The following is a 27,384-nucleotide window of genomic DNA, read 5'->3' on the forward strand; positions in this document are numbered from 1 at the left end:
TCTTCTATTAGTAATTATTTCTTCTTTCTCCACAAACCTTTTATTTCCATGCCTTTGTCTGGTCTCCTGCCCTTATCTTCACCGGCTACTCTATCTGACCTCCCGCCCTGATCATCGCCTGCTGCTATGTCTGGCCTCCTGCTGTGATCTTCGCCTGCTACTAAATCTTGCCTCCTGTCCCGATCATCGTCTGTCACCGTGCTTTCTGAGAAGAAAATGACCATTTAGACAATGCTTCACTAGGATTACACAAAGCTTTACTAGGATTAGACAATGCATCACTAGGATTAAACGATTAACTATACCAGTATACACAAATAGAAAGTAAAATTTTACTTCTACGCTTCTCAAATTTGGATCACTCACTGGAGCGCTTTCTCCGCCAACCGGCGTATTTGGCATCATCAACATCTGTGACGTCATGGGGTTGTCCCTACAACATCACCAGCAAAAACAAATCTCCAGAGCAATATCATCCGCTAAAGACGCTGGTTGACCCGGTGACAGTGCTCCGGTGAGTGTTCCAAATTTGAGTAGCGTAGAAGTAAAATTTTGCTTTCTATTTACGTTTACCACTACGTATGAATAAACATCAGTATACATATTCTTACGAAAATGCAATCACCAAAAATGCTTGCAGCAAGCATGTACACGCTTGCTGCAAGCATTAATTTGCTTGCAAATTGTAGTCGCAATTCAAGCTTACAATGCAAGCATCTCCCTGCTTGCATGCAGCAAGCAACTACTGCCGCAGTAATATTTGCTTGCAAACACATCACTGACTAACTGCTTGCATTGGAAACACTTGAACAAACAAACAATGGCAAATGAATAAAAAATGCAAAAAATAATTCTTCGGATTATTTTTCTTAACTGCAAATTATTTTCAGGGTATTTTTTTTTCAAACTGCCCCAAATTGCTTTCCAACTGACATGTATACACGTAAAGATAGTTAAAACATTTCTGTCATATTACTTTTTCTTCAGTGCCTTTGATAGTATAAACACGGGGCTATCATATTCGTGTGTAGGCATAAGAAAGAATAAGTGCAGAGAAAGGAAAAGAAAGGAATTAATAAAGAAAATACCGGTAATAATACTTATTATAAAAACTAAGCATATAACAGCACTAGGCAGCCATTCAATGATGCCAAAACCTTTATGCGTTCCGTAATTAAAACACCCAGTCAAAACACAAGTCGCCCAATTTCGATAACTGGACGTTGAATGTACACTGTCATGAATATTGATTGGCAACATTTTCCAATATGTCAGCGCTCAAATCGAACACAATAGAACAATAGACCCTGTAGTGCGTTGAGTATAAATCTTATCACTGCAGCCTTCATCAAATGGGTGAAGACAATTTATAATGTTACAAGCAATTGCATTGGATATACTTAATTTCCAGGTTTTTTAAGCTTTACATAGAGCAGCCAGCGCACATAAAGATTGACAAAATCCAAAAACGGTGAATCTGATCGGATTTAGACCCTAATCATTACACAAATACTAGCAGTAAATTACACTCTAACCTATAACCTAAGCCCTAATCCTAACCCTAAATATAACACTGATTCTAACCTTAACCCTTACCCTAATCTAACCCTAACCATATTCCTAATGCCAACCCCAACCCTAACTCTAATCCTCATCTAACCATAACCATAACCCTAAAGCTAACCCTAATCTTTACATACATACATACATACATACATACATACAAAAGTTTCTTAGGACGCAATTCGCCAAAGCAACATTGCGTTTACAAAAATAACATGAGCAAAATACATAAGCAATAACAACCAGAAAGTCAGAACAAGTGTGTTTTAAGAGTTTCTTGAAAGTGATTGTAGATGAGGCTCCCCTGATGTGTTGTGGTAGACCATTCCATGCTTTGGCAGCAACAACAGGAAACCTGTGTTCTCCAGCAACAGAGTTGAATCTGTCAATTACCCAAATCCTAGCATTAAACTAAACTCTAACCTATAACCCAAGTCCTAATCCTAACGCTAAACATAACCCTGATTTTAACCCTAACTGTAACCCTAACCCTAATCTAACCTTATCCATACCCCTAATGCTAAACATAACTCTAACATATTTCTAACCCTAATCCTAACCTAAAAATTACTCCCCTGGACACTACTGATAATCTAACAGCATTTCTGATTGGTTGATAACTTGAAAATCTCATTTAAATTGCCAATTTTGACTAGGCTTTAAACTATTTATGGTCAAACTTGCATTTGCAGATGATCTTAGTAACACCCTCCTTGATTGGTTCAACATTGGACACAATATTCATTTTGTAGCCTAACTTACCTCTGCCAGATACGTCTTCATGAATGCCTGGTGCGCAGGTGCAATATGCGCACTGTATCGACCCGCTCTCTGCGTAATATGAGTCACATATTGTGGCGGGACACTGTTTATTTAAACATTTCCCACGTTGAATTCCACGGATATCCTCCATGATGACAAATTAGATGTATTTCAGCACTTCTCTCTAGAGATTAGGTGTATTTGGGTGTTTTCTTCTTCAGCTTAGGTGTATTTCAGCACTTTTCTCTAGAGATTGTGTGTATTTGGGTGTTATCTTCTACAAGTTAGATGTATTTCAGCACTTCTCTCTGGAGATTGGGTGTATTTAGATGTTTTCTTCTACACATTAGGTGTAGCTCAGCACTTCTCTCTGGAGATTGGGTGTATTTGGGTGCTTTCTTCTACAAATTAGGCGTATTTCAGCACTTTTTTCTCAAAGATTTGGTGTATTTGGGTGTTTTCTTCTACACATTAGGTGTATTTAAACACTTCTCTCTAGAGATTTGGTGTATTTGGGTATTCTCATCTACACATGTACGATACAATCACTGTAAAAAAAAGAAGGATAAGAGTATTTTTAATCATTTGATATGACGTTGATTTGACCTTTCTTAGAGGCCTCTGTGTTTTTGTGTGCGTTTTGACGTTACATTTTGTCCCTGACAGACGTCAATAAAGCGAAAAAAGGTCTCGAACAATTTGACAACGTGAAATCGTCCGCACAAACGTCGGACTAAATTGAGGCCTTAATGGAGTGTTTACGAAATGAAGTTTGCAACTTAACTTCGACTTCTACATCAACTTCACATAATATCGATTGGTTTTCTTGCTCTGATTTACTTCAACGCGAACGTTTAATTGGTTATTACACCAACAGCGTCTTGACGCTTGAACTCGGGACACGTGTATCAATATAGGCGATCAAAATAAAGATATGTGTAAGCGACTGCAGCAAAATATCTTCCTTTTAATATGTCGAGTGGGTTATTGGTCACACTCAGCATTATAGACTTTACTCTATAAGCGCTTAATTTAAATAAACATGAATAACGATGACCGTCTTATATTGTTTTTTTTTAACTAGCTGTTATGTTTCAATTAAATATTCGTATGATACTATGTATATATTATTTAATAAAGGATCAAGTTAACGTAAGCTTTGTCAATGTCATACTTCCATTTTACAACACAAAGCGTAATGGAACTCCCATTCTTCCTTTCTTTGTTTCCCCTCCTTTTAATCTCTCTCCCTTCCCATCCTGTTTCCCCTCCCTCCATCTATCCTCGATCTCTCAAACTTTACACCTCCTATAACACCACCCCTTCACTCCAATGTACTCCCATTTCCCCCTCCCCTGTAGACCATATCTTGAGGTGGGGGCTACATAAGATGATAATAAGCACAATAAATGATTAATTATAAAACAAGGAAACTAAATTCCGTATCTTTCCGTCTACAAGTAAGCATAACATATAAGCCTCTAAATGTGTGTTGGGGTGCATGGAGGGTGTGTTTCTTTGTGGGTTTGTTTTTGTCGTTTGTTTAGGTTTTTTTGTGTTTTTTGAAGTTTGAGTTACTATAATAGACGGCTGTGCAAACAAATATTATTGTAAGGCCAATCTGTTGTAATATTTTTGTGAAGGGTGTCTGTCTTTCGTCAAAAAAACAACAACACTCATTTAGAGGGGTATATGCTTAATGGAATTCTACGGTACCGTATCTGTAAGTTATATTGTTGAATCCTACTTATTATGACTATCAAATTTATCTTGAATTTTAAAATAGAAAATAAAATGTTGATTGAGGTATAATATTATGTGGATTATAATTATGATAATAATGAGCACAGTCTTTGTAGGCACTACTCTAAAGCTTGCTTACTTTAATTGGTAACAAATTTATCTTAAATTTTATATTCAGGCTTAGATTAGAGTAAAATATTGAATTTGATAGCATAATTTATTATGATAATAATGTGCATGCATAAATAATAAAAATCTCAAAAAAAGTAACTAATCCCCCTTAAATAATTGCCATTATTCAAAATGTGGCTATTGTATTACAAATCTGTAAAATGCGTTGGAAGCAGAATTTATTTCTGCGCATTTTAACACCTCATTTGATACGATAGCCCAGAAAACAATAAAACACCGGTCAATTTAATGTAGTGAGGTCCAGATTTGAAAGTTGCACTTACATACACATTTTTACAATACAAAAACACTCAGATATCATTACACAGATTTCCTTCCATTACAGTGAATGCAAAATCAATAGAATTTACTTCAACTTTCAAATTTTGGGCTACATTGATTTAAATGATTGCTGTGACGTCAATATTTAGTCAATTGCTACAAATGAGGTGTCAAAATGTGCAAGAAATAAATTCTGCTTCCAACGCATTTTACAGATTTGTAATACAATCACCCGTTTTTGAATAATGGTCATTATTTAAGAGGGTTAGTTACTTTTTTTGAGATGTTTATAAACACTGGCCTGGTTACCTTGTCTGAATAGTTCTCATATTTGTGAATCATATTTATGACCGTATGATTAAAGCTGAATTTATACTCCATCGCTGAGCGACGAGCGATTGGTACTTAACCAATGAGGTAGCGCGCTTTTCCCGACGCAACAAAAAGCGCTCCACCTCGTTGGCTAAAAATCGCTATCGCTCAGCGATGTAGTATAAATTCAACTGAACAGATGTATCTAGAGTAAGGTCTGAGGTAGGCTATCGTATTTGATAGCATAATTAATTATGATATTAATATTAAGCATGCGTAAATTAATATATACACTGGTAACCTTGTCTGGATATTAACTCATATGTGTAAATCATATATATTATTTACTATTTGATAGCATTTTATATTTTGATAATTATGAAATAATAGTTTTATAATTATTATATACGTATTATGTAATAGATATTATATGTAATATATGTAATAAAATACATAAAACAGCGTAATTATGTTATAACAGCTATCTAATAGTATCGAGCACTATCTTCAGTTGTTTTGATTAACTATATATTAATATATGTAATATATATATTACATGTTAACAACACAAATTGTGTGAATCCTAAAACAGCAGCTGAATATGAAGCTCTCCAAAACACAAAACACAAAACACAAATTATAATTCTATGAACCTGTTCTGTCACATGACATCGTCAGCTCGTCATGTGACATCCCAGATCAATAACTCAATCACCATCAGTTTGAAAAAGACACAGAGTCGTCGTGTCGAAAGCTCACGTAAGTGAACAATTTTAGTTGTGTGTATAGGTTTTAAACTCTACCAATACAAATTATATTCTTGTCCTTACGATATATTAGCAATAAATTGAAAATAACAACATTACAGTATGAACACGCGTACACTACTCTTACCTACTATTTGCACGGCTGAGTATCCAATGAAATGCATCTAACGAACGGCTATAACGAAAGCACTAAATATGTTGCTATCTTCATAAGATGAAATAAAATCAAAAGCATACATTATCGAATATGTAAGGTTTTCCTCAATGGAGATGTATGTAGGGGTGATTAGGTAAGCTTCTATTTAAATATCAGCTTTCCATTCGATATTATAAGAGCTTGTAAATAACACAGCAGTAAGGCAGCAAACAGTCGTATATCTACACTTACTATAGCAAGCGTGCACGTTATATGCGAGCTCATTAATTATACCGATGCTCGCGACGCGTCGACTCAGTTGCATGGATGGGGCTCCGTTCATCCAGATGTTCAGCATGCATCTCATTGCGAATAGCGTTTGATTGCTAATGCACTAAGGCTGCACGTCACGCAGCGTATGCTATCTCATCGACGTAGTAACTCCCTATTTGATATGTATTATTAATGCAATGATTGCATAAGGCGAAAAGGTAGATTTGCTTTGCTAATTATTTATTTAATTTATTTTTTTTGTTATTACAAAATGGAAGAAACAATATATTTTAACAATATATCATTTTGATATTTATATACCCCCTATGTGGAATATTAAGGTCACTAATATAAGGATATTATAGTAATACTGTCTATATACTAGCATTACCATTCATACTTTGTTAATTGCCATGTTTATATAATTAGTTAACGAAAGGGGACTTTCAACTTTCAATGGTAATGCAGTCTTGCCGCTCTCTGCAATACCATTATAAACTGCCCATAGTTTGGATCTCATATAATTTTAAAGTGAACCTCCACACCTATGCATGCTTAAGGGATCTGGAATGAGCGTTTTGAGCGTTTCGACAGTATTTTTTGTGGGACATGAGAGCACATCAGACATATCGAATTGCATTCTGAATACGAAGAATGTCTTTTGATATCAAATAATTTTCATTTTTGAAATTCACGATATAATACAAATTTTATGACAAATTATTAAAATTTGATATTTTCACATTTTTGATATGTAACGGTCCTCGAAGTAAATTTTATAAATCTAATGATATATTCGTAAAGTGTATGTAGCTGGGAGGAAATGCCGACGATCAATTGAAAATTTTGATCTTTCATATTGAAGATATGGATTTTTTTCCCAAAAAAGACCTAATTTTTATTGGTGTTTTGGGAAAAAAATCCATATCTTCAATACGAAAGGTTAAAATTTTCAATTGATCGTCGGCTTTTCATCCCACCTACATACACTTTAAGTATAAATCATCAGATTTATAAAGTTTACTTCGAGTACTGTTGAATATCAAAAATATAAATTTTTAATTATTTGCCATAAAATATGTATTACATTGCGAATTTCAAAAAATCAAAATTACTTGATATCAGAAGGACATTCTTCGTATTCAGAATGCAATTCGATATGTCTGATGTGCTCTAATGTCCCACAATAAATACTGTCCAAACGTTCATACCCCATCCCTTAACAAAACTTGCACAAATTCGCTATTAATCTAGATAGAAGAGGTAATGACGACCACACAGTTGTTTGACTGCATGTAAAACTAAGTCATTTTAAAGAAAAGTTGAACAATGATGGCGCTGTTTATCTAAAATCTTGTTTGCATTTTTATAATGGGTAGACACTTGTAGAATGGTATTAGAACATCGGTAAAAAGACTAACAAATGACAAGAACATTTTCAAAAATTTAAATTGAAAATATACACGTAAATAGCGCCCTCAATTGACCAGTCAACAGGTCAATCACCAAGAAATCAATAGGTGATTGGATGACCAGTTCACAGTAGCAGTCTTCATTCAGTGTTGATAAAGATAACAGAGTGGTTATCGAAACGTACATAGTAAGCGCAATTTATTGGATCAGAAATAAGAACCTTTTTATTTATTATTTATTTATTTATTTATTTATTTATTTATTTATTTATTTATTTATTTATTTATTTATTTATTTATTTATTTATTTATTTATTTATTTATTTATTATTTAATCACTAACATATACTCACTTCACTCGATCACTCACCTACTCACTCAAAATTAATCTCCTTCTGATGACCAAACAACCCAAATAATTATATCATGAACAATATTATTTAAATTGTGTAAATTTGTCAAAATATTTTTCTAAATGTCCCAGATAGATCAATTTGATTGTAGGTGCATGCAGTAGAAAATATTCTAAAGACAATATATGCAAAGTTTGAGGCCTATTATAGTGTGTATACTTTTGGAGCTACATTTTTTCTCAGGACGAAATATGGTGAAAAAATGAAATGTGTAAAAAACGCATTTGAAAATTAAAAGAAAAATGTTGTTTTCACATTTTTTTATCCAATTTGCATAACTTTTAAAATTTTGTTTAATGTATCATCAAAAGTGCATGTGTCTAATGATGAAAAACACATTGATATAATGATGATTTTTGGATTTCTCTTGACACCTGTCTCACCTTAACTTCAAAATGGCAATTTATTGCGCGCATTTATTTCAGAAAAATTAATTCATCCACCAATGCCAAGAAATCTACCGTCACCACTGTCTATTTTACCATAATGACAGATTCAGTAATCATCCATCTTACAAAATAATATGTGAATAATGAAGAAGGAGGTGGCCTATATGCTTCACCCTAGCAGGGCGTAAGACAATGCGAAACACAAATGTGTTTCGCATTGTCTTACGCCCTGCTAGGGTGAAGCATATAGGCCACCTCCTTCTTCATTATTTAATATATAATTGGCCGCTGAGAGTTATCATGGGGACTTTAGTTGAGATTGCCCGAGTACCAACTGTGAACTCAGGTAGTACAGTGGTAAAGCTCTGGACCGGTAATCCAGCGACCGGGGTTCAATCCCCGCTGAGTCCTGATTTTTTCTCTCTCAATATTTTCATATGCCAGTTTGCTCGAGCCCCAATCACGCCATTTAAAATAATATGTGGTCAGTAAATCAATCAACTCCCTCCTCTCAATCACTCTTGCATTCATTCATTTACCTGTTATACCTTCACACTTCATTCGAACAATCAATCATCAATCAATCAATTCACCAATCAATCAATCAATCAACATATCAATCAGTCAATCTGTCAGTCATTTTTCTCACGTTATAACAAGTCATAAAATTAAAATTGATCGACAACTTGATTGGTCGATCAGTTCATTGTTTCATTATTTGATGGTTTGATAAGTCTATTGATCGAAATTGAATATTATATAATTATTAATATTGTTATTGTTTGATTGATTGATAAATTGAAGAATTGATTTATTGATTGATTTGTTGAGCCGTTGCAAGTGAGTACGTGAAATGTTTAAGAGCTGAGTTACCTGAATAGGCCTAACTTAAATAAATAAATAAACAAGAAAATAAAAAAATAAATAAATATATAGATAAATAGTCACTCATGCAAAGTACTCACATTAATTCTTCAAAGACGTATCATGAAAAGGGCTGAAGAAATTTTATCAGAAGCCCAAGCGGGGTTTAGACCAGGCCGGTCAACAATTGATCAACTGTTCCCCTTGAGACAAGTAATGGAAAAACACCTAGAAAAGGACAAAGGACTCTTTTGCTGTTACATTGACTTCGAAAAGGCTTTTGATTCTGTGTGGCAGGAGGGCCTGTGGAAGGCACTGGGATTCTTTGGATTCCCCAACAAAATCATAAAGCTGCTAGAAGCACTCTACCGGAAATCAGAAAGCGCTGTAAGAGTTAATGGAGAGTTAACAGAATGGTTTACTACTGCAGTTGGAGTGCGTCAAGGGTGCGTGATATCACCTCAGCTATTTAACATCCTTCTTGAGCTGGTCATGTTATATGCGCTTCATGACACAAATATAGGAGTAAACATTCAGGGACAGCTTATCAATAACCTACGCTTCGCGGATGACATCGCACTTGTAGCTGGGAGTGAAAAAGACCTACAACTCTGGTAAACCTTATGCATGAGAGTAGTACAACACTGGGTCTGAAAATCAACATAGGAAAAACTGAGGTACAGGCAATCACCAAAAAGAACACACAAATAAATATAAATATCAATGGAACACCACTAGCCCAAGTTGAGGAGTTTACATACCTAGGAGGGAAGATCTGTCAATCTGGATCCTGCACCGAGGACGTAAAATTACGCATTGGGAAAGCCATAGGGACTGGTCAAAAACTCCATAAGATTTGGAGCGCCAAAGACATCCAGAGAAGCACAAAGATCGAGCTCTATAAGGTACTTACGCTCTCGATACTATTGTATGGAGCGGAAACTTGGACACTAAAGAAGGAAGATGAAAACAGACTTTCAACATTTGAAATGATGTGCCTTCGCAAAATAATGGGAGTGTCACGCCTCGACAAGATCCGAAACACCACCATTCGCAAAACCCTCGACATGGAATTTACCATCCTGGACAGAATCTCAACAAAAAGACTCCGGTACTTCGGCCATATACAGAGAATGCCACCATCACGTTTTCCTAAACTAGCATTTGAGGCACATATCCATGGCAAACGCCCAAGAGGGCGACCACTAAAAAGATGGAGTGACTGCCTGAAAGCCGACTGTAACAAAGTACACATCAGCTCCTTGGTCAGCGCTAGCAGGCTAGCTCAAGACAGAAGGAAGTGGCAGGACATCATGAAGCAGATGGCACCACTCAACCCCAAGTTGGAGTGAACGCCATAGGTCAAGGTCAAACAAATAAATAAATAAATAAATTTGTTTTTTAGCTCACCTTTTATTATGTTTGAGCGCTCATATTTCCAAAGTTAGTCACTTGTAAAGTAAACTTGTTTAATTAATTAATTAATTAATTAATTAATTAATTATTAATTATTTAATTAACTAATTAATTATTAGATAAATAAATAAATAAAAGTTGTGGAAGAAAAATCAATGCAATAGATGTCCCATTTCGTTTAGGGCTATCTATAATTGTATCTGTATATTTGTTTTGTTTTCATAAAATTGTTGTTTTGAAATTATTAGGGGCTGTGCAATAATTATGGGTCCCCGGGATAAAATTTCCAAACGGCTTGTCAAAAATGCCCCCCCCCCCCGGCCTGCCAAAAATCGCTCCTCTGCAAAACAAATTGTGACACCCCCACTCCTCGTTGCACATCCAAGTTATTGGGATCTCGCAAACCTTAAATGACTAAATAGATTCATCAGATTGGTGGATATAGGCTTACAGTAAGAAACATTAATTCTTTTGAACAAAACCAATTTTTTACTCATTATTGACCATGAGGCGATGAATTGGTTGTGTTTAAAAGACAATTTGCATCACCCGGACGCGTACTGTTATCCTAAGCCTTTTTAGAGCGTTTTAAGTAATAGGCGTAAATTATTTGCCATGAAATATGTATTACATTGCGAAAATCAAAATTACTTGATTTCAGAAGGACATTCTTCGTATTCAGAATGCAATTCGATATGTCTGATGTGCTCTAATGTCCCACAATAAATACTGTCCAAACGTTCATACCCCATCTCTTAACAAATTCGCTATTAATCTAGATAGAAGAGGTAATGACGACCACACAGTTGTTTGACTGCATATAAAACTAAGTCATTTTAAAGAAAAGTTGAACAATGATGGCGCTGTTTATCTAAAATCTTGTTTGCAACTTTACAATGGGTAGACACTTGTAGAATGGTATTAGAACATCGGTAAAAAGACTAACAAATGACAAGAAAATTTTCAAAAAACTTTTATCATGAAATGTAAGGTATAACTCATATTATTTGGCTAATTTAAATTGAAAATATATATGTAAATAGCGCCCTCAATTTGCACACTAATGTACAGTTTGTAGAATTCAAATTACCACAAAAAAGCCGAAAAGATGAATAATTTCATATAGAAACGAAAATCTATGTTAGAAATTGCTACAAAATAGAAATGTATGTACTGTTTATTAGTGTGATAGTTGTTGGAATTATTCAGGTCTAGAATTGAACATTGCAGTAATGTTTTGTTGTAAAAATTAATAAATGATCACGTCCAACAACCGTGACCAATCTTATTTCACACACATGCATGCTTCACAAAACCTGCACAGAGTAGTCATAACTCTGGTAATGAGCAATGTTTTATATATAAGATATACCTAAACATCGATTTGATGATACAAGAAATACATAAATATATAGATAGATATATAGACAGATAAAAAATAAATAAATAGGCAACCCGAAAAAACGAAAAAAAAACACTTTTCTACGGATCAACCCAGATGTTGCTTTTGTGGGATTTTTTTGACAAAAATTTTTCAAGCTTTCTGTGACTTTTTAAGATCACATTAGCCACCAGACAAAATCCCGCCCTACCAACCCTAATAAGTCCGCGTAAAAATCCCGCCCTACCAACCCTACTAAGTCCGCGTAGAAATCCCGCCCTACCAACCCTACTAAGTCCGCGTAGAACAGGGTATTTTTCGTGTAAATAGATATAAACATGAATAAAACAAGTGAATAATTTAAATAAAAAGAGGAGTGTTTCAATCCCTTTCATACCGGGACTATCGGAGTCCATTCAGCGGTTGTTACGGTCCAATGGTGTCATCACCCAAAGTGACCAACTGTCATGGTGAATAAGATCTCAATACAAGTCTACAGTGCTTTAATATGGGAAGTTGAGATAGACTGGAAATAAATCTTACGGTACAATGGTATCCTCACCCACATTAAACCGACGAACACTATCAGATCTGTTTTAGTCAATCCTAAGGACAAGACAGATAAATTGGACAAGTGTGGTGTGGTGTACCACATCCCCTGTGGTGATTGTACTTCATCGTACATCGGTGAGAGTGCCCGCTCACTTAGGACGCGTCTCGTCGAACATGGGAAAACGCCATCATCCATATGAACAGTTGAACAAATTCATCAGGATCGGTAGAGTAAAGTGGTCATCCACTCAAATTTTGCTGAAAATCATTTCTAGCATACCTCTATGAGCATAATGAACACATGGAAAAAATGAAAGCTCAACTCCAAGCGGTTTTGGAGATATGGCTCGTCAAAATTTGGCCCAGGCCCCCACTTTTTGCTCTCTCAAGATGCGTCGTTGAATTAGTAGCGTTTTGGAACACTCATATTTTGAGCGAAAAAGATATTAAGCTGAAAGTATCACCTGGGGTGACTTTTAGAAGCAGAATCCTGACTCAGAAACATTGTATCTTATCTACTGAAGAAGTTATGGGTCTCTCAAAACCTCTTTTTGTTTCGTTTTTGACAATAAAATTTTGACAAAACGAAACAAGGTTTTGAGAGACCCATAACTTCTTAAGTAGATAAGATGCACTGTTTCTGAGGCCAGATTCTGTTTTTTCTGGGTAAAAATCACCCCAGTTTAGTACTTATCAGCATAATGTCTTTTTTGCAAAGTCAAATATGAGTGTTCCAAAACGCTACCAATTCAACGACGCAACTTGAGAGAGCAAAAAGTGGGGGCCTGGGCCAAATTTTGACGAGCCATATCTCCAAAACCGCTTGGAGTTCAGCATTCATTTTTTTCCATGTGTTCATTATGCTCATAGAGGTATGCTAGAAATGATTTTGCCATAAAATTTATAAACGTAACAATTTGATTTATTTTTCACTTTCGCTGGGATCACTGCATGGGACTTTGTAGCGCGGATTATTCAAAACTTGTTTTTACCTACTGCTATATAGTATTAATCCGATTATTACATAACTTTGCCAGCGTATTCAAGACATAGGTTATGTAAGGGATAAACTGTACATGGGTATACGCCGTAGAAGTGACGTCATAATCGGATTAACTACCATAGCAATAGATGAATACAATTTTTGAATATACCGCGGTGCACTGCAGCAGGTTGCACTCATCACCTGTCTTCAATCATATAATAGATTGAATACAATACCGCTCTTTTCAAAGAGACTAATCTTACAGGTGCAAGTGATTAGCATTTCTTTGACATCTATGGTTCAATGCATCGGTACCGCATGAACGTTGTAGTGCGGGGCGATATAGCCAAAATTGTATTCATCTATTGCTATGGTAGTTAATCCGATTAACTACGTCACTTCTACGGCGTATAGAGGCCCTGCATGCTTTTATCGAATTGATAACAATGTTATCATTCCCTCTGACACTGTTCGCAATCTGGGTGTCCTCTTTGATGGTCAGCTTTCCATGTCAACCCATATTACAAGCTTGTGTAGTAATGTCACTTACCATCTTCGTAACATTAGAGTCAAGCGGTAGCATGACCAGCAAGTTTAAAAAAACGACTGATAAATAAGAATAAACAGATGCACCGCGGACTATATTTACACGAAACAAAACGCTATTGTTCTGTGATATTTTTCGCTGGGTACAATATATATATATCTAAAACCATGCTAAATCTTATTTACTGTCCAAAGTGTAATATTTTAATAACTCATTAATTCAAAAAGTTACACCAATCTTACAGTCAATCCGATTGTTTGATAATAAACAAACATTCTTGTATTATTTCACGCGGTATTTCATAGCCAAAATTAGTGTAAAATCATAGCTAATCATACTGATATTCAGAATCTTTCGTCACTGCTACAGCCATACATGGCTGTCACTGTCGCACTACTTTTTGAGATTCACTTTCAAAATATACCCTAGCATTTTCCTGGATACCCTACATACAAATTCTGGATCCCATTCGCCAAAAATCAAGTTTTTCACAATTCTTTTATTCTTTCCGGACCACAGCATACATTCATATTAATAAATACAGTCTGCCGCCTGGACAACCAATTCTTTAGAAATGCTTAGTCGCGCTAAAAGTCGATCGATACATGTAAAAATCAGCACAATTCAGAGATACACCTATTTGCTATGAAATTAATTTTCTCGGTCAAATATAAAGCAATATTTTTTTTTTCTTCAGTAATGTCAGTTAAAAACTTGGTGCTTGAATATACATTTTTTTAAATCCTGGTGTTAAAATTAAGCATCAAATTGTGTCTTTTAGTGTGATATTTTTGATTTTTATAGGCCTTGAATTCGCCTGCGAGCTTTTTACGGAATTCATGTTTTAGCGTCTCAAACTAACATAGTTTGCTAAAGAAAGATATTTCCCACCTCTGTAAAGCACATCGTGTGGGTCTATATGTTATAGTTTTGTCAGAATTTCCGTTTTTGTTTTACCCTTTTTCCATTCATGGTCCGAAAATGTCAAACTAAGTAAAAGTAGGCAATGGTGAGTACTTTTATCTCGAGAGCAACCAGCTGAAATAGTCGATATTTCCTTTGTTGTTATCCAGGTCAATTTTTCATTGAAAGCAAATTGCCCGACCAGCGATTAAATCCCCAATTGGGTGTTCTGGTTAAACATGATCAGTAGGAGCGCTATAGGTCTGGGAATTTCTTTGCTATATTGAAGTTCTGGCAACACTATAGCCATGCCGGTATTCCTATTAAACCCAGGGATATCGATCCACAATGCTAGTACTAGCCTTTAGATTTCACGTGTTGATTTAGAAATTTTTCAGCCGACAGTGAAAGATGGTGAAATCAAAACGGAAATTCTGACAAAACTATGATATATAGCTCACGGTGATGTGCTTTAGAAAGTTGGGGAAAATCCTTCATTAGCGAACTATATTACTTTGAAAAGCTAAAAGGTTGATCAAGAAAAAGCTCGCGGGCCGAGCTGAAGCCTATAAAATCGAATATCTTACACTAAATGACTGAATTTCAGGCCTAAGTTTAACACCAGGATTTTTAAAAAAAATCAGTATCAAGCATTATAGTTCTTCCAGCCATTTACTGAAAAAATGAAAATTATTGCTTTTCATTTGGCTGAGAAAAAAAATTTTACACTGAAAAGGTGTAACTCAAAATTTTGCTCATTTCAACACCAATTTCGATCGTTTGTATTGCCTCATTAAATGACTGAGTGAGCCTTGCAGAACAAAAGAATCGGTTGTGCAGGTAGCTGACTGAATACGCCACTTTCACACGTCGTTATATCGGGACGTCCCCGTGGCGAAGTGGTTAAGGCCATGGACTTCTAATCCACTTACGAAGTTTTGCCCAAGTTCGAAACTTCCCACCACTTGTTTTTAATGTTTTATTAACCAATTTATTGTCATAAATCAAGAATAACACCATTTCGAACATCCATTGCTATTGTGATATTATATCATCAAACAAACATGTTTGATTTTTTATTCACATTTAGGCCTAGGCCTAGGGCCTACTTTCACCATCCAGATGCTTTCACCATGCCTGACTATCATGATATCTTCGTCATTTAAAACACATTTATCAGTGGCTCTGTTCACAGCTCAGACTGAAATTATATTTGGAATAAATATTATAATTTGTCACAAATTAAAATCACAAACAGCGAAAGATCGCCAACAACTGCCGCTGAATATTGTTATCCAATTAGATTTCCCCACAGGGCTATAAAGAACCACAAACCGCGAAATTTGGATATATACTAGATTGCCCTGCAGGGCTATAAAGAATCACCACGAAATATGGATATCCAACAAGCTTAAACTATAAATTAGCTCCCGATAGAGGGCAGGGCTTGATAAGGGAAATTAAAATCACAAACCACGAAAGATCGCCGACAACCGCCGCTTAATAGGGATAGCCAACTAGCAGGGCTACAAAGAACCACAAACCGCACAATTTGGATATCCAACCAGATTTCCCACAGGCCTATCGATTATAAAGAACCACAAACCGCGAACTATGGATATCCAACAAATTAAGACCACAAACCGCGAAAGATCAACAACAACTGCCGCTCAATATTGATATCCAACTAGATTGCCCGCAGGGCTATAAAGAACCACAAACCGCGGAATTTTGATATGCAACTATTGCCCCACAGGGCTTCAAAGAACCACAAGCCACGAAATATGGATATCCAACAAGCCAGATTATAAAGAACCACAAACCGCGAAATATGGATATCCAACAAATTAAGACCACAAACCGCGAAAGATCAACAACAACTGCAGCTCAATATTGATATGCAACTAGATTGCCCGCAGGGCTATAAAGAACCACAAACAGCGAAATTTGGATATGCAACTAGATTGCCCCACATGGCTACAAAGAACCAGAAACCACGAAATATGGATATCCAACAAGCTTAAACTATAAATTAGCTCCCGATAGAGGGCAGGGCATGATGAAAACCACAAACCACGAAAGATCGCCGACAACTGCCGCTTAATAGGAATATCGAGCTAGGTTGCCCCGCAGGGCTACAAAGAACCACAAACATTAAAACACGATTATATTGCCTACTCGGGGCATTTAGACGCTTCCGTAGTATAGGCTATATATAATGCGCATTTACCAGTTCCGACTTGAAGTAGGCCTAAATCTCTGTGTCTCTCGGCAATTGGGTGTGTGTTGTTCATATTTACATTTTCTTTACATATTTACGTTGCCTTGAATAATTAAAATATATTAAAATGTATATTGATCATTGTGTACGCCTCTTAACATTACAGTCACGTGTGACAAGCAAGTTTTAAAATAAACGACTGATAAAGTTTTGTTTAATTATTTATTGTCATGAATCCAGAATTGCAACTTCAAACATCTATTTTTCGTTTTATTTGTTTTATGGAGCACATCCTAACCTGATGACTTTCCAAGCTTGGAGCTGCTTGGCTACATTCATAAAAAGAAAAGAAATCTACCAAAAAAACGTTGACAACGTAAAGAAATCAGCAAGTTTAAAACAACCCACCTCGGCTCACTTTTTGAAACTTGGTCCCATTTTAAACACCAACAGCAAATCAGTGTTTTTATTTTATTTCAACAGAACACAGCGTTTCCAACAAGATTACAAGCCTACGTGTTATTTGTTTAATTCAATCATTAATCATGATTATTATAAAACAAAACACAATAGGATATTGGCTTACCGTGCAAGAACAAGATAATAACCTTTCAGGTCGTTCCAGAAAGCTTACAAATTAATATCGCATCTGCACATTAAAGATACATAACACTTCTGGAAATGTTTTTAATTTATATAAATATGATAAAGTTTAAATCAGTACCTTTTACAAATGGGACCAAGTTTCAAAAAGTGAGCCGAGGTGGGTTTTTTAAACTTGCTGATTTCTTTACGTTGTCAACGTTTTTTTGGTAGATAACACGTATACGCCGGTTCTTAGACAGAGACACATGCCACCACATCGTTAGGTCATTAATTCTTTCTCGTCTCGACTATGCAAATGCAGTTCTACTTGGAGCAAACGCAACTGACATCGCGAGACTTCAGAGACTGCAAAATTGGGCGGCAAAACTAATTTTCTGTGCAAAGAAGCGTGATCATGCAACACCGTTCATCAAAGAGCTCCACTGGCTTACTATCAAGAACAGAATAACATTCAAAATACTTGTCATTGTTTTCAAGTGCCTAAATGGCTTTGCTCCATCATACCTTGCCTGCAACTTGTCTCTGTACTCACCTGCACGAACTGGCTTACGATCTTCAACTGACACTACCAGACTCACTGAACAAACTTACACACCTCGCACTCTTCAATCTGCTGCCGACAGATCATTCGCATATCTTGCTCCTCGGTTGTGGAACACTTTACCACCTGCTCTGCGGTCTGTGCCATCACTTCAAATGTTTAAGAAAGGACTTAAAACACACCTTTTCACACAGTGATTTTTCTTTTGTTCCATATTATTTGCTTGCTTTTATTTTTTGTTTGTTATTTATTATATAGTGTATCATCACACACGCTGTGATATCTATGAAACAGCGTGTCATAAATACTTTGTATGTATGTATGTATGTATGTATGTATGTATGTATGTATGTATGTTATCGATTGGCTCTTAACAAAGGATTTGAACCGGTGTCCTTCACCGTAATCACGGCGCAGTAGCCAACAGTCCATTCAATCAAATGTTGTCAGTGTGCGAGACGAACGATGTATAAATCTGGAGGTCACATCATCACTTATCATGCTTATTGTGAAAAGTTTGTCCAATGCATATACTGTGTGTATTGTTCCCGGGTATTGTCAATGCAGTCAAGCAAACAGGTATTATAAACTGCTCAAATAAAGAAAGTCCGCAGTCATGTAACCCGTCCTACACCAAAATCTGATCGTGTTATGAACATTTAATTGATAAAGTCGTGTGCAGAATCTTGTTAGCTCCAACTTGATACCAAATTTGCCACCAAAAACTCTAAATTCACAGAGATTGATGCCAGTTTATGAAATTTAGTGCATTTTCAAAAGTTGCAAATTAAAAATAGACCAAGCGGACCTGTAGAGGAGAATGGCAGAGCGCGACCATTGACATAGCCCGAAACAACCGCTAAGTCATGTCGATCGCATCGTGCCCCACAGTAAAGCACTGTGGCAATCCATGCATTTTAAATTAACAATTGAATAAAGCGCGCACTTTGGATAGTCGACATGGGCCCATCGTGGGCAAGCAAGCTTGACCATGCCACGCTATGCAATTTCGACCGCGTGCTTCATTTTGATATGCAACTTTTGAAAATGCACCAAATGTCATAAACTGGTGTCAGTCTTTGTCACTTTTGAGTGTTTGGTAGCAAATTTGGTATCAAATTGGAGCTAACAAGATTCTGCACACGACCGTATCAATCTAATTGTCATAACAAGATCAGGTTTTGGTGTAGGACGGATTACATGACTGCGGACTTTCTTTATTTGAGCAGTTTATTTTGAAAAGGCCGCTATAGTATATTCACAGGGGTGTCTTGAATGGCCAATCATATGGGACATAATCAAATTGCAGTGACTGCTTCCTTTGTTACCACATGTCAGTCATCTTGTGGTTATTGGACCATGTAAACCTGCAAAAAACGAGACAAAGTGCTGGCCCTATGTGTAGTTCGAGGACACCACTCATCTTAAGCAAGTAAGCAAGTAAGCAATCCCATATGAAGACAGGAACCCATGTGATATCATTATATAAAACATGTTTCCCTATTTCCTCTCTAACCAAGTAGTATTTGTATACAATCCCATAGAATGAAGACAGGAACTCATGTGATATCATTATATAAAACATGTTTCCCTATTACCTCTCTAACCAAGTAGTATTTGTATACTATCCCATAGTATGAAGACAGGAACCCATGTGATATCATTATATAAAACATGTTTCCCTATCTAAGTAGTATTTGTATACTATCCCATAGAATGAAGACAGGAACCCATGTGATATCATTATATAAAACACGTTTCTCTATTTCCTCTCTAATCAAGTAGTATTTGTATACTATCCCATGGTATGAAGACAGGAACCCATGTGATATCATTATATAAAACATGTTTCCCTATCTAAGTAGTATTTGTATACAATCCCATAGAATGAAGACAGGAACTCATGTGATATCATTATATAAAACATGTTTCCCTATTTCCTCTCTAACCAAGTAGTATTTGTATACTATCCCATGGTATGAAGACAGGAACCCATGTGATATCATTATATAAAACATGTTTCCCTATCTAAGTAGTATTTGTATACTATCCCATAGAATGAAGACAGGAACCCATGTGATATCATTATATAAAACACGTTTCTCTATTTCCTCTCTAATCAAGTAGTATTTGTATACTATCCCATGGTATGAAGACAGGAACCCATGTGATATCATTATATAAAACATGTTTGCCCTATTTCGTCTCTAACCAAGTAGTATTTGTATACTATCCCATAGTATGAAAACAGGAACCCATGTGATATCATTATATAAAACATGTTTGCCCTATTTCCTCTCTAACCAAGTAGTATTTGTATACTATCCCATAGTATGAAGACAGGAACCCATGTGATATCATTATATAAAACACGTTTCTCTATTTCCTCTCTAATCAAGTAGTATTTGTATACTATCCCATGGTATGAAGACAGGAACCCATGTGATATCATTATATAAAACATGTTTCCCTATCTAAGTAGTATTTGTATACAATCCCATAGAATGAAGACAGGAACTCATGTGATATCATTATATAAAACATGTTTCCCTATTTCCACTCTAACCAAGTAGTATTTGTATACTATCCCATGGTATGAAGACAGGAACCCATGTGATATCATTATATAAAACATGTTTCCCTATCTAAGTAGTATTTGTATACTATCCCATAGAATGAAGACAGGAACCCATGTGATATCATTATATAAAACACGTTTCTCTATTTCCTCTCTAATCAAGTAGTATTTGTATACTATCCCATGGTATGAAGACAGGAACCCATGTGATATCATTATATAAAACATGTTTGCCCTATTTCCTCTCTAACCAAGTAGTATTTGTATACTATCCCATAGTATGAAAACAGGAACCCATGTGATATCATTATATAAAACATGTTTGCCCTATTTCCTCTCTAACCAAGTAGTATTTGTATACTATCCCATGGTATGAAGACAGGAACCCATGTGATATCATTATATAAAACACGTTTTTCTATTTCCTCTCTAATCAAGTAGTATTTGTATACTATCCCATGGTATGAAGACAGGAACCCATGTGATATCATTATATAAAACATGTTTCCCTATCTAAGTAGTATTTGTATACTATCCCATAGAATGAAGACAGGAACCCATGTGATATCATTATATAAAACACGTTTCTCTATTTCCTCTCTAACCAAGTAGTATTTGTATACTATCCCATAGTATGAAAACAGGAACCCATGTGATATCATTATATAAAACATGTTTGCCCTATTTCCTCTCTAACCAAGTAGTATTTGTATACTATCCCATAGTATGAAGACAGGAACCCATGTGATATCATTATATAAAACACGTTTCTCTATTTCCTCTCTAATCAAGTAGTATTTGTATACTATCCCATGGTATGAAGACAGGAACCCATGTGATATCATTATATAAAACATGTTTCCCTATCTAAGTAGTATTTGTATACAATCCCATAGAATGAAGACAGGAACTCATGTGATATCATTATATAAAACATGTTGTTTCCCTATTTCCACTCTAACCAAGTAGTATTTGTATACTATCCCATGGTATGAAGACAGGAACCCATGTGATATCATTATATAAAACATGTTTCCCTATCTAAGTAGTATTTGTATACTATCCCATAGAATGAAGACAGGAACCCATGTGATATCATTATATAAAACACGTTTCTCTATTTCCTCTCTAATCAAGTAGTATTTGTATACTATCCCATGGTATGAAGACAGGAACCCATGTGATATCATTATATAAAACATGTTTGCCCTATTTCCTCTCTAACCAAGTAGTATTTGTATACTATCCCATAGTATGAAAACAGGAACCCATGTGATATCATTATATAAAACATGTTTGCCCTATTTCCTCTCTAACCAAGTAGTATTTGTATACTATCCCATGGTATGAAGACAGGAACCCATGTGATATCATTATATAAAACACGTTTTTCTATTTCCTCTCTAATCAAGTAGTATTTGTATACTATCCCATGGTATGAAGACAGGAACCCATGTGATATCATTATATAAAACATGTTTCCCTATCTAAGTAGTATTTGTATACTATCCCATAGAATGAAGACAGGAACCCATGTGATATCATTATATAAAACACGTTTCTCTATTTCCTCTCTAACCAAGTAGTATTTGTATACTATCCCATAGTATGAAGACAGGAACCCATGTGATATCATTATATAAAACACGTTTCTCTATTTCCTCTCTAATCAAGTAGTATTTGTATACTATCCCATGGTATGAAGACAGGAACCCATGTGATATCATTATATAAAACACGTTTTTCTATTTCCTCTCTAATCAAGTAGTATTTGTATACTATCCCATGGTATGAAGACAGGAACCCATGTGATATCATTATATAAAACATGTTTCCCTATCTAAGTAGTATTTGTATACTATCCCATAGAATGAAGACAGGAACCCATGTGATATCATTATATAAAACACGTTTCTCTATTTCCTCTCTAATCAAGTAGTATTTGTATACTATCCCATGGTATGAAGACAGGAACCCATGTGATATCATTATATAAAACATGTTTGCCCTATTTCCTCTCTAACCAAGTAGTATTTGTATACTATCCCATAGTATGAAAACAGGAACCCATGTGATATCATTATATAAAACATGTTTGCCCTATTTCCTCTCTAACCAAGTAGTATTTGTATACTATCCCATAGTATGAAGACAGGAACCCATGTGATATCATTATATAAAACACGTTTCTCTATTTCCTCTCTAATCAAGTAGTATTTGTATACTATCCCATGGTATGAAGACAGGAACCCATGTGATATCATTATATAAAACATGTTTGCCCTATTTCCTCTCTAACCAAGTAGTATTTGTATACTATCCCATAGTATGAAGACAGGAACCCATGTGATATCATTATATAAAACATGTTTCCCTATTTCCTCTCTAAGTAGTATTTGTATACAATCCCATAGTATGAAGACAGGAACCCATGTGATATCATTATATAAAACATGTTTCCCTATTTCCTCTCTAACCAAGTAGTATTTGTATACTATCCCATAGAATGAAGACAGGAACCCATGTGATATCATTATATAAAACATGTTTCCCTATCTAAGTAGTATTTGTATACAATCCCATAGAATGAAGACAGGAACTCATGTGATATCATTATATAAAACATGTTTCCCTATTTCCTCTCTAACCAAGTAGTATTTGTATACTATCCCATAGAATGAAGACAGGAACCCATGTGATATCATTATATAAAACATGTTTCCCTATCTAAGTAGTATTTGTATACTATCCCATAGAATGAAGACAGGAACCCATGTGATATCATTATATAAAACATGTTTCCCTATTTCCTCTCTAACCAAGTAGTATTTGTATACTATCCCATAGAATGAAGACAGGAACCCATGTGATATCATTATATAAAACATGTTTCCCTATCTAAGTAGTATTTGTATACTATCCCATGGTATGAAGACAGGAACCCATGTGATATCATTATATAAAACATGTTTGCCTATTTCCTCTCTAACTAAGTAGTATTTGTATACTATCCCATGGTATGAAGACAGGAACCCATGTGATATCATTATATAAAACATGTTTGCCTATTTCCTGTCTAACTAAGTAGTATTTGTATACTATCCCATAGAATTACGACAGGAACCCATGTGATATCATTATATAAAACATGTTTCCCTATTTCCTCTCTAAGTAGTATTTGTATACTATCCCATAGTATGAAGACAGGAACCCATGTGATATCATTATATAAAACATGTTTCCCTATTTCCTCTCTAACCTAGTAGTATTTGTATACTATCCCATAGAATGAAGACAGGAACCCATGTGATATCATTATATAAAACATGTTTCCCTATTTCCTCTCTAACCAAGTAGTATTTGTATACTATCCCATAGTATGAAGACAGGAACCCATGTGATATCATTATATAAAACATGTTTGCCCTATTTCCTCTCTAACTAAGTAGTATTTGTATACTATCCCATGGTATGAAGACAGGAACCCATGTGATATCATTATATAAAACACGTTTCTCTATTTCCTCTCTAATCAAGTAGTATTTGTATACTATCCCATGGTATGAAGACAGGAACCCATGTGATATCATTATATAAAACATGTTTCCCTATCTAAGTAGTATTTGTATACTATCCCATAGAATGAAGACAGGAACCCATGTGATATCATTATATAAAACACGTTTCTCTATTTCCTCTCTAATCAAGTAGTATTTGTATACTATCCCATGGTATGAAGACAGGAACCCATGTGATATCATTATATAAAACATGTTTGCCCTATTTCCTCTCTAACCAAGTAGTATTTGTATACTATCCCATAGTATGAAAACAGGAACCCATGTGATATCATTATATAAAACATGTTTGCCCTATTTCCTCTCTAACCAAGTAGTATTTGTATACTATCCCATAGTATGAAGACAGGAACCCATGTGATATCATTATATAAAACACGTTTCTCTATTTCCTCTCTAATCAAGTAGTATTTGTATACTATCCCATGGTATGAAGACAGGAACCCATGTGATATCATTATATAAAACATGTTTGCCCTATTTCCTCTCTAACCAAGTAGTATTTGTATACTATCCCATAGTATGAAGACAGGAACCCATGTGATATCATTATATAAAACATGTTTCCCTATTTCCTCTCTAAGTAGTATTTGTATACAATCCCATAGTATGAAGACAGGAACCCATGTGATATCATTATATAAAACATGTTTCCCTATTTCCTCTCTAACCAAGTAGTATTTGTATACTATCCCATAGAATGAAGACAGGAACCCATGTGATATCATTATATAAAACATGTTTCCCTATCTAAGTAGTATTTGTATACAATCCCATAGAATGAAGACAGGAACTCATGTGATATCATTATATAAAACATGTTTCCCTATTTCCTCTCTAACCAAGTAGTATTTGTATACTATCCCATAGAATGAAGACAGGAACCCATGTGATATCATTATATAAAACATGTTTCCCTATCTAAGTAGTATTTGTATACTATCCCATAGAATGAAGACAGGAACCCATGTGATATCATTATATAAAACATGTTTCCCTATTTCCTCTCTAACCAAGTAGTATTTGTATACTATCCCATAGAATGAAGACAGGAACCCATGTGATATCATTATATAAAACATGTTTCCCTATCTAAGTAGTATTTGTATACTATCCCATGGTATGAAGACAGGAACCCATGTGATATCATTATATAAAACATGTTTGCCTATTTCCTCTCTAACTAAGTAGTATTTGTATACTATCCCATGGTATGAAGACAGGAACCCATGTGATATCATTATATAAAACATGTTTGCCTATTTCCTCTCTAACTAAGTAGTATTTGTATACTATCCCATAGAATTACGACAGGAACCCATGTGATATCATTATATAAAACATGTTTCCCTATTTCCTCTCTAAGTAGTATTTGTATACTATCCCATAGTATGAAGACAGGAACCCATGTGATATCATTATATAAAACATGTTTCCCTATTTCCTCTCTAACCTAGTAGTATTTGTATACTATCCCATAGAATGAAGACAGGAACCCATGTGATATCATTATATAAAACATGTTTCCCTATTTCCTCTCTAACCAAGTAGTATTTGTATACTATCCCATAGTATGAAGACAGGAACCCATGTGATATCATTATATAAAACATGTTTGCCCTATTTCCTCTCTAACTAAGTAGTATTTGTATACTATCCCATGGTATGAAGACAGGAACCCATGTGATATCATTATATAAAACATGTTTCCCTATTTCCTCTCTAACCTAGTAGTATTTGTATACTATCCCATAGAATGAAGACAGGAACCCATGTGATATCATTATATAAAACACGTTTCTCTATTTCCTCTCTAATCAAGTAGTATTTGTATACTATCCCATGGTATGAAGACAGGAACCCATGTGATATCATTATATAAAACATGTTTGCCCTATTTCCTCTCTAACCAAGTAGTATTTGTATACTATCCCATAGTATGAAAACAGGAACCCATGTGATATCATTATATAAAACATGTTTGCCCTATTTCCTCTCTAACCAAGTAGTATTTGTATACTATCCCATAGTATGAAGACAGGAACCCATGTGATATCATTATATAAAACACGTTTCTCTATTTCCTCTCTAATCAAGTAGTATTTGTATACTATCCCATGGTATGAAGACAGGAACCCATGTGATATCATTATATAAAACATGTTTGCCCTATTTCCTCTCTAACCAAGTAGTATTTGTATACTATCCCATAGTATGAAGACAGGAACCCATGTGATATCATTATATAAAACATGTTTCCCTATTTCCTCTCTAAGTAGTATTTGTATACAATCCCATAGTATGAAGACAGGAACCCATGTGATATCATTATATAAAACATGTTTCCCTATTTCCTCTCTAACCAAGTAGTATTTGTATACTATCCCATAGAATGAAGACAGGAACCCATGTGATATCATTATATAAAACATGTTTCCCTATCTAAGTAGTATTTGTATACAATCCCATAGAATGAAGACAGGAACTCATGTGATATCATTATATAAAACATGTTTCCCTATTTCCTCTCTAACCAAGTAGTATTTGTATACTATCCCATAGAATGAAGACAGGAACCCATGTGATATCATTATATAAAACATGTTTCCCTATCTAAGTAGTATTTGTATACTATCCCATAGAATGAAGACAGGAACCCATGTGATATCATTATATAAAACATGTTTCCCTATTTCCTCTCTAACCAAGTAGTATTTGTATACTATCCCATAGAATGAAGACAGGAACCCATGTGATATCATTATATAAAACATGTTTCCCTATCTAAGTAGTATTTGTATACTATCCCATGGTATGAAGACAGGAACCCATGTGATATCATTATATAAAACATGTTTGCCTATTTCCTCTCTAACTAAGTAGTATTTGTATACTATCCCATGGTATGAAGACAGGAACCCATGTGATATCATTATATAAAACATGTTTGCCTATTTCCTCTCTAACTAAGTAGTATTTGTATACTATC

The 27,384-nt window shown here is 35.0% G+C and overlaps 2 protein-coding genes across 2 annotated transcripts in view; one reads left to right on the plus strand and one right to left on the minus strand.

Moving 5' to 3' along the window:
• LOC140138935 (uncharacterized) overlaps window positions 1-5,969 on the minus strand; it is a 28,717-nt gene extending 22,748 nt beyond the window's left edge. The window contains exons 1-3 of the mRNA XM_072160718.1: window positions 5,728-5,969; window positions 2,326-2,873; window positions 38-205 (exon numbers count right to left, since the gene is read on the minus strand). Of these exons, the coding sequence (XP_072016819.1) occupies window positions 38-205; window positions 2,326-2,476 (319 nt within the window). The 5' untranslated portion in view covers window positions 2,477-2,873; window positions 5,728-5,969. The remainder of the gene's footprint in view (window positions 1-37; window positions 206-2,325; window positions 2,874-5,727) is intronic.
• A 3,741-nt stretch (window positions 5,970-9,710) lies between these two features.
• On the plus strand, window positions 9,711-10,439 carry LOC140139322 (uncharacterized). The gene has a single exon (XM_072161103.1). It carries the CDS (start codon window positions 9,711-9,713, stop codon window positions 10,437-10,439), a length of 729 nt encoding a protein of 242 aa, XP_072017204.1.
• Window positions 10,440-27,384: the final 16,945 nt, after the last annotated feature.

The sequence above is a fragment of the Amphiura filiformis genome, chromosome 18 (genome assembly GCF_039555335.1).
Source record: "Amphiura filiformis chromosome 18, Afil_fr2py, whole genome shotgun sequence".
Lineage (NCBI taxonomy): Eukaryota > Metazoa > Echinodermata > Ophiuroidea > Amphilepidida > Amphiuridae > Amphiura > Amphiura filiformis.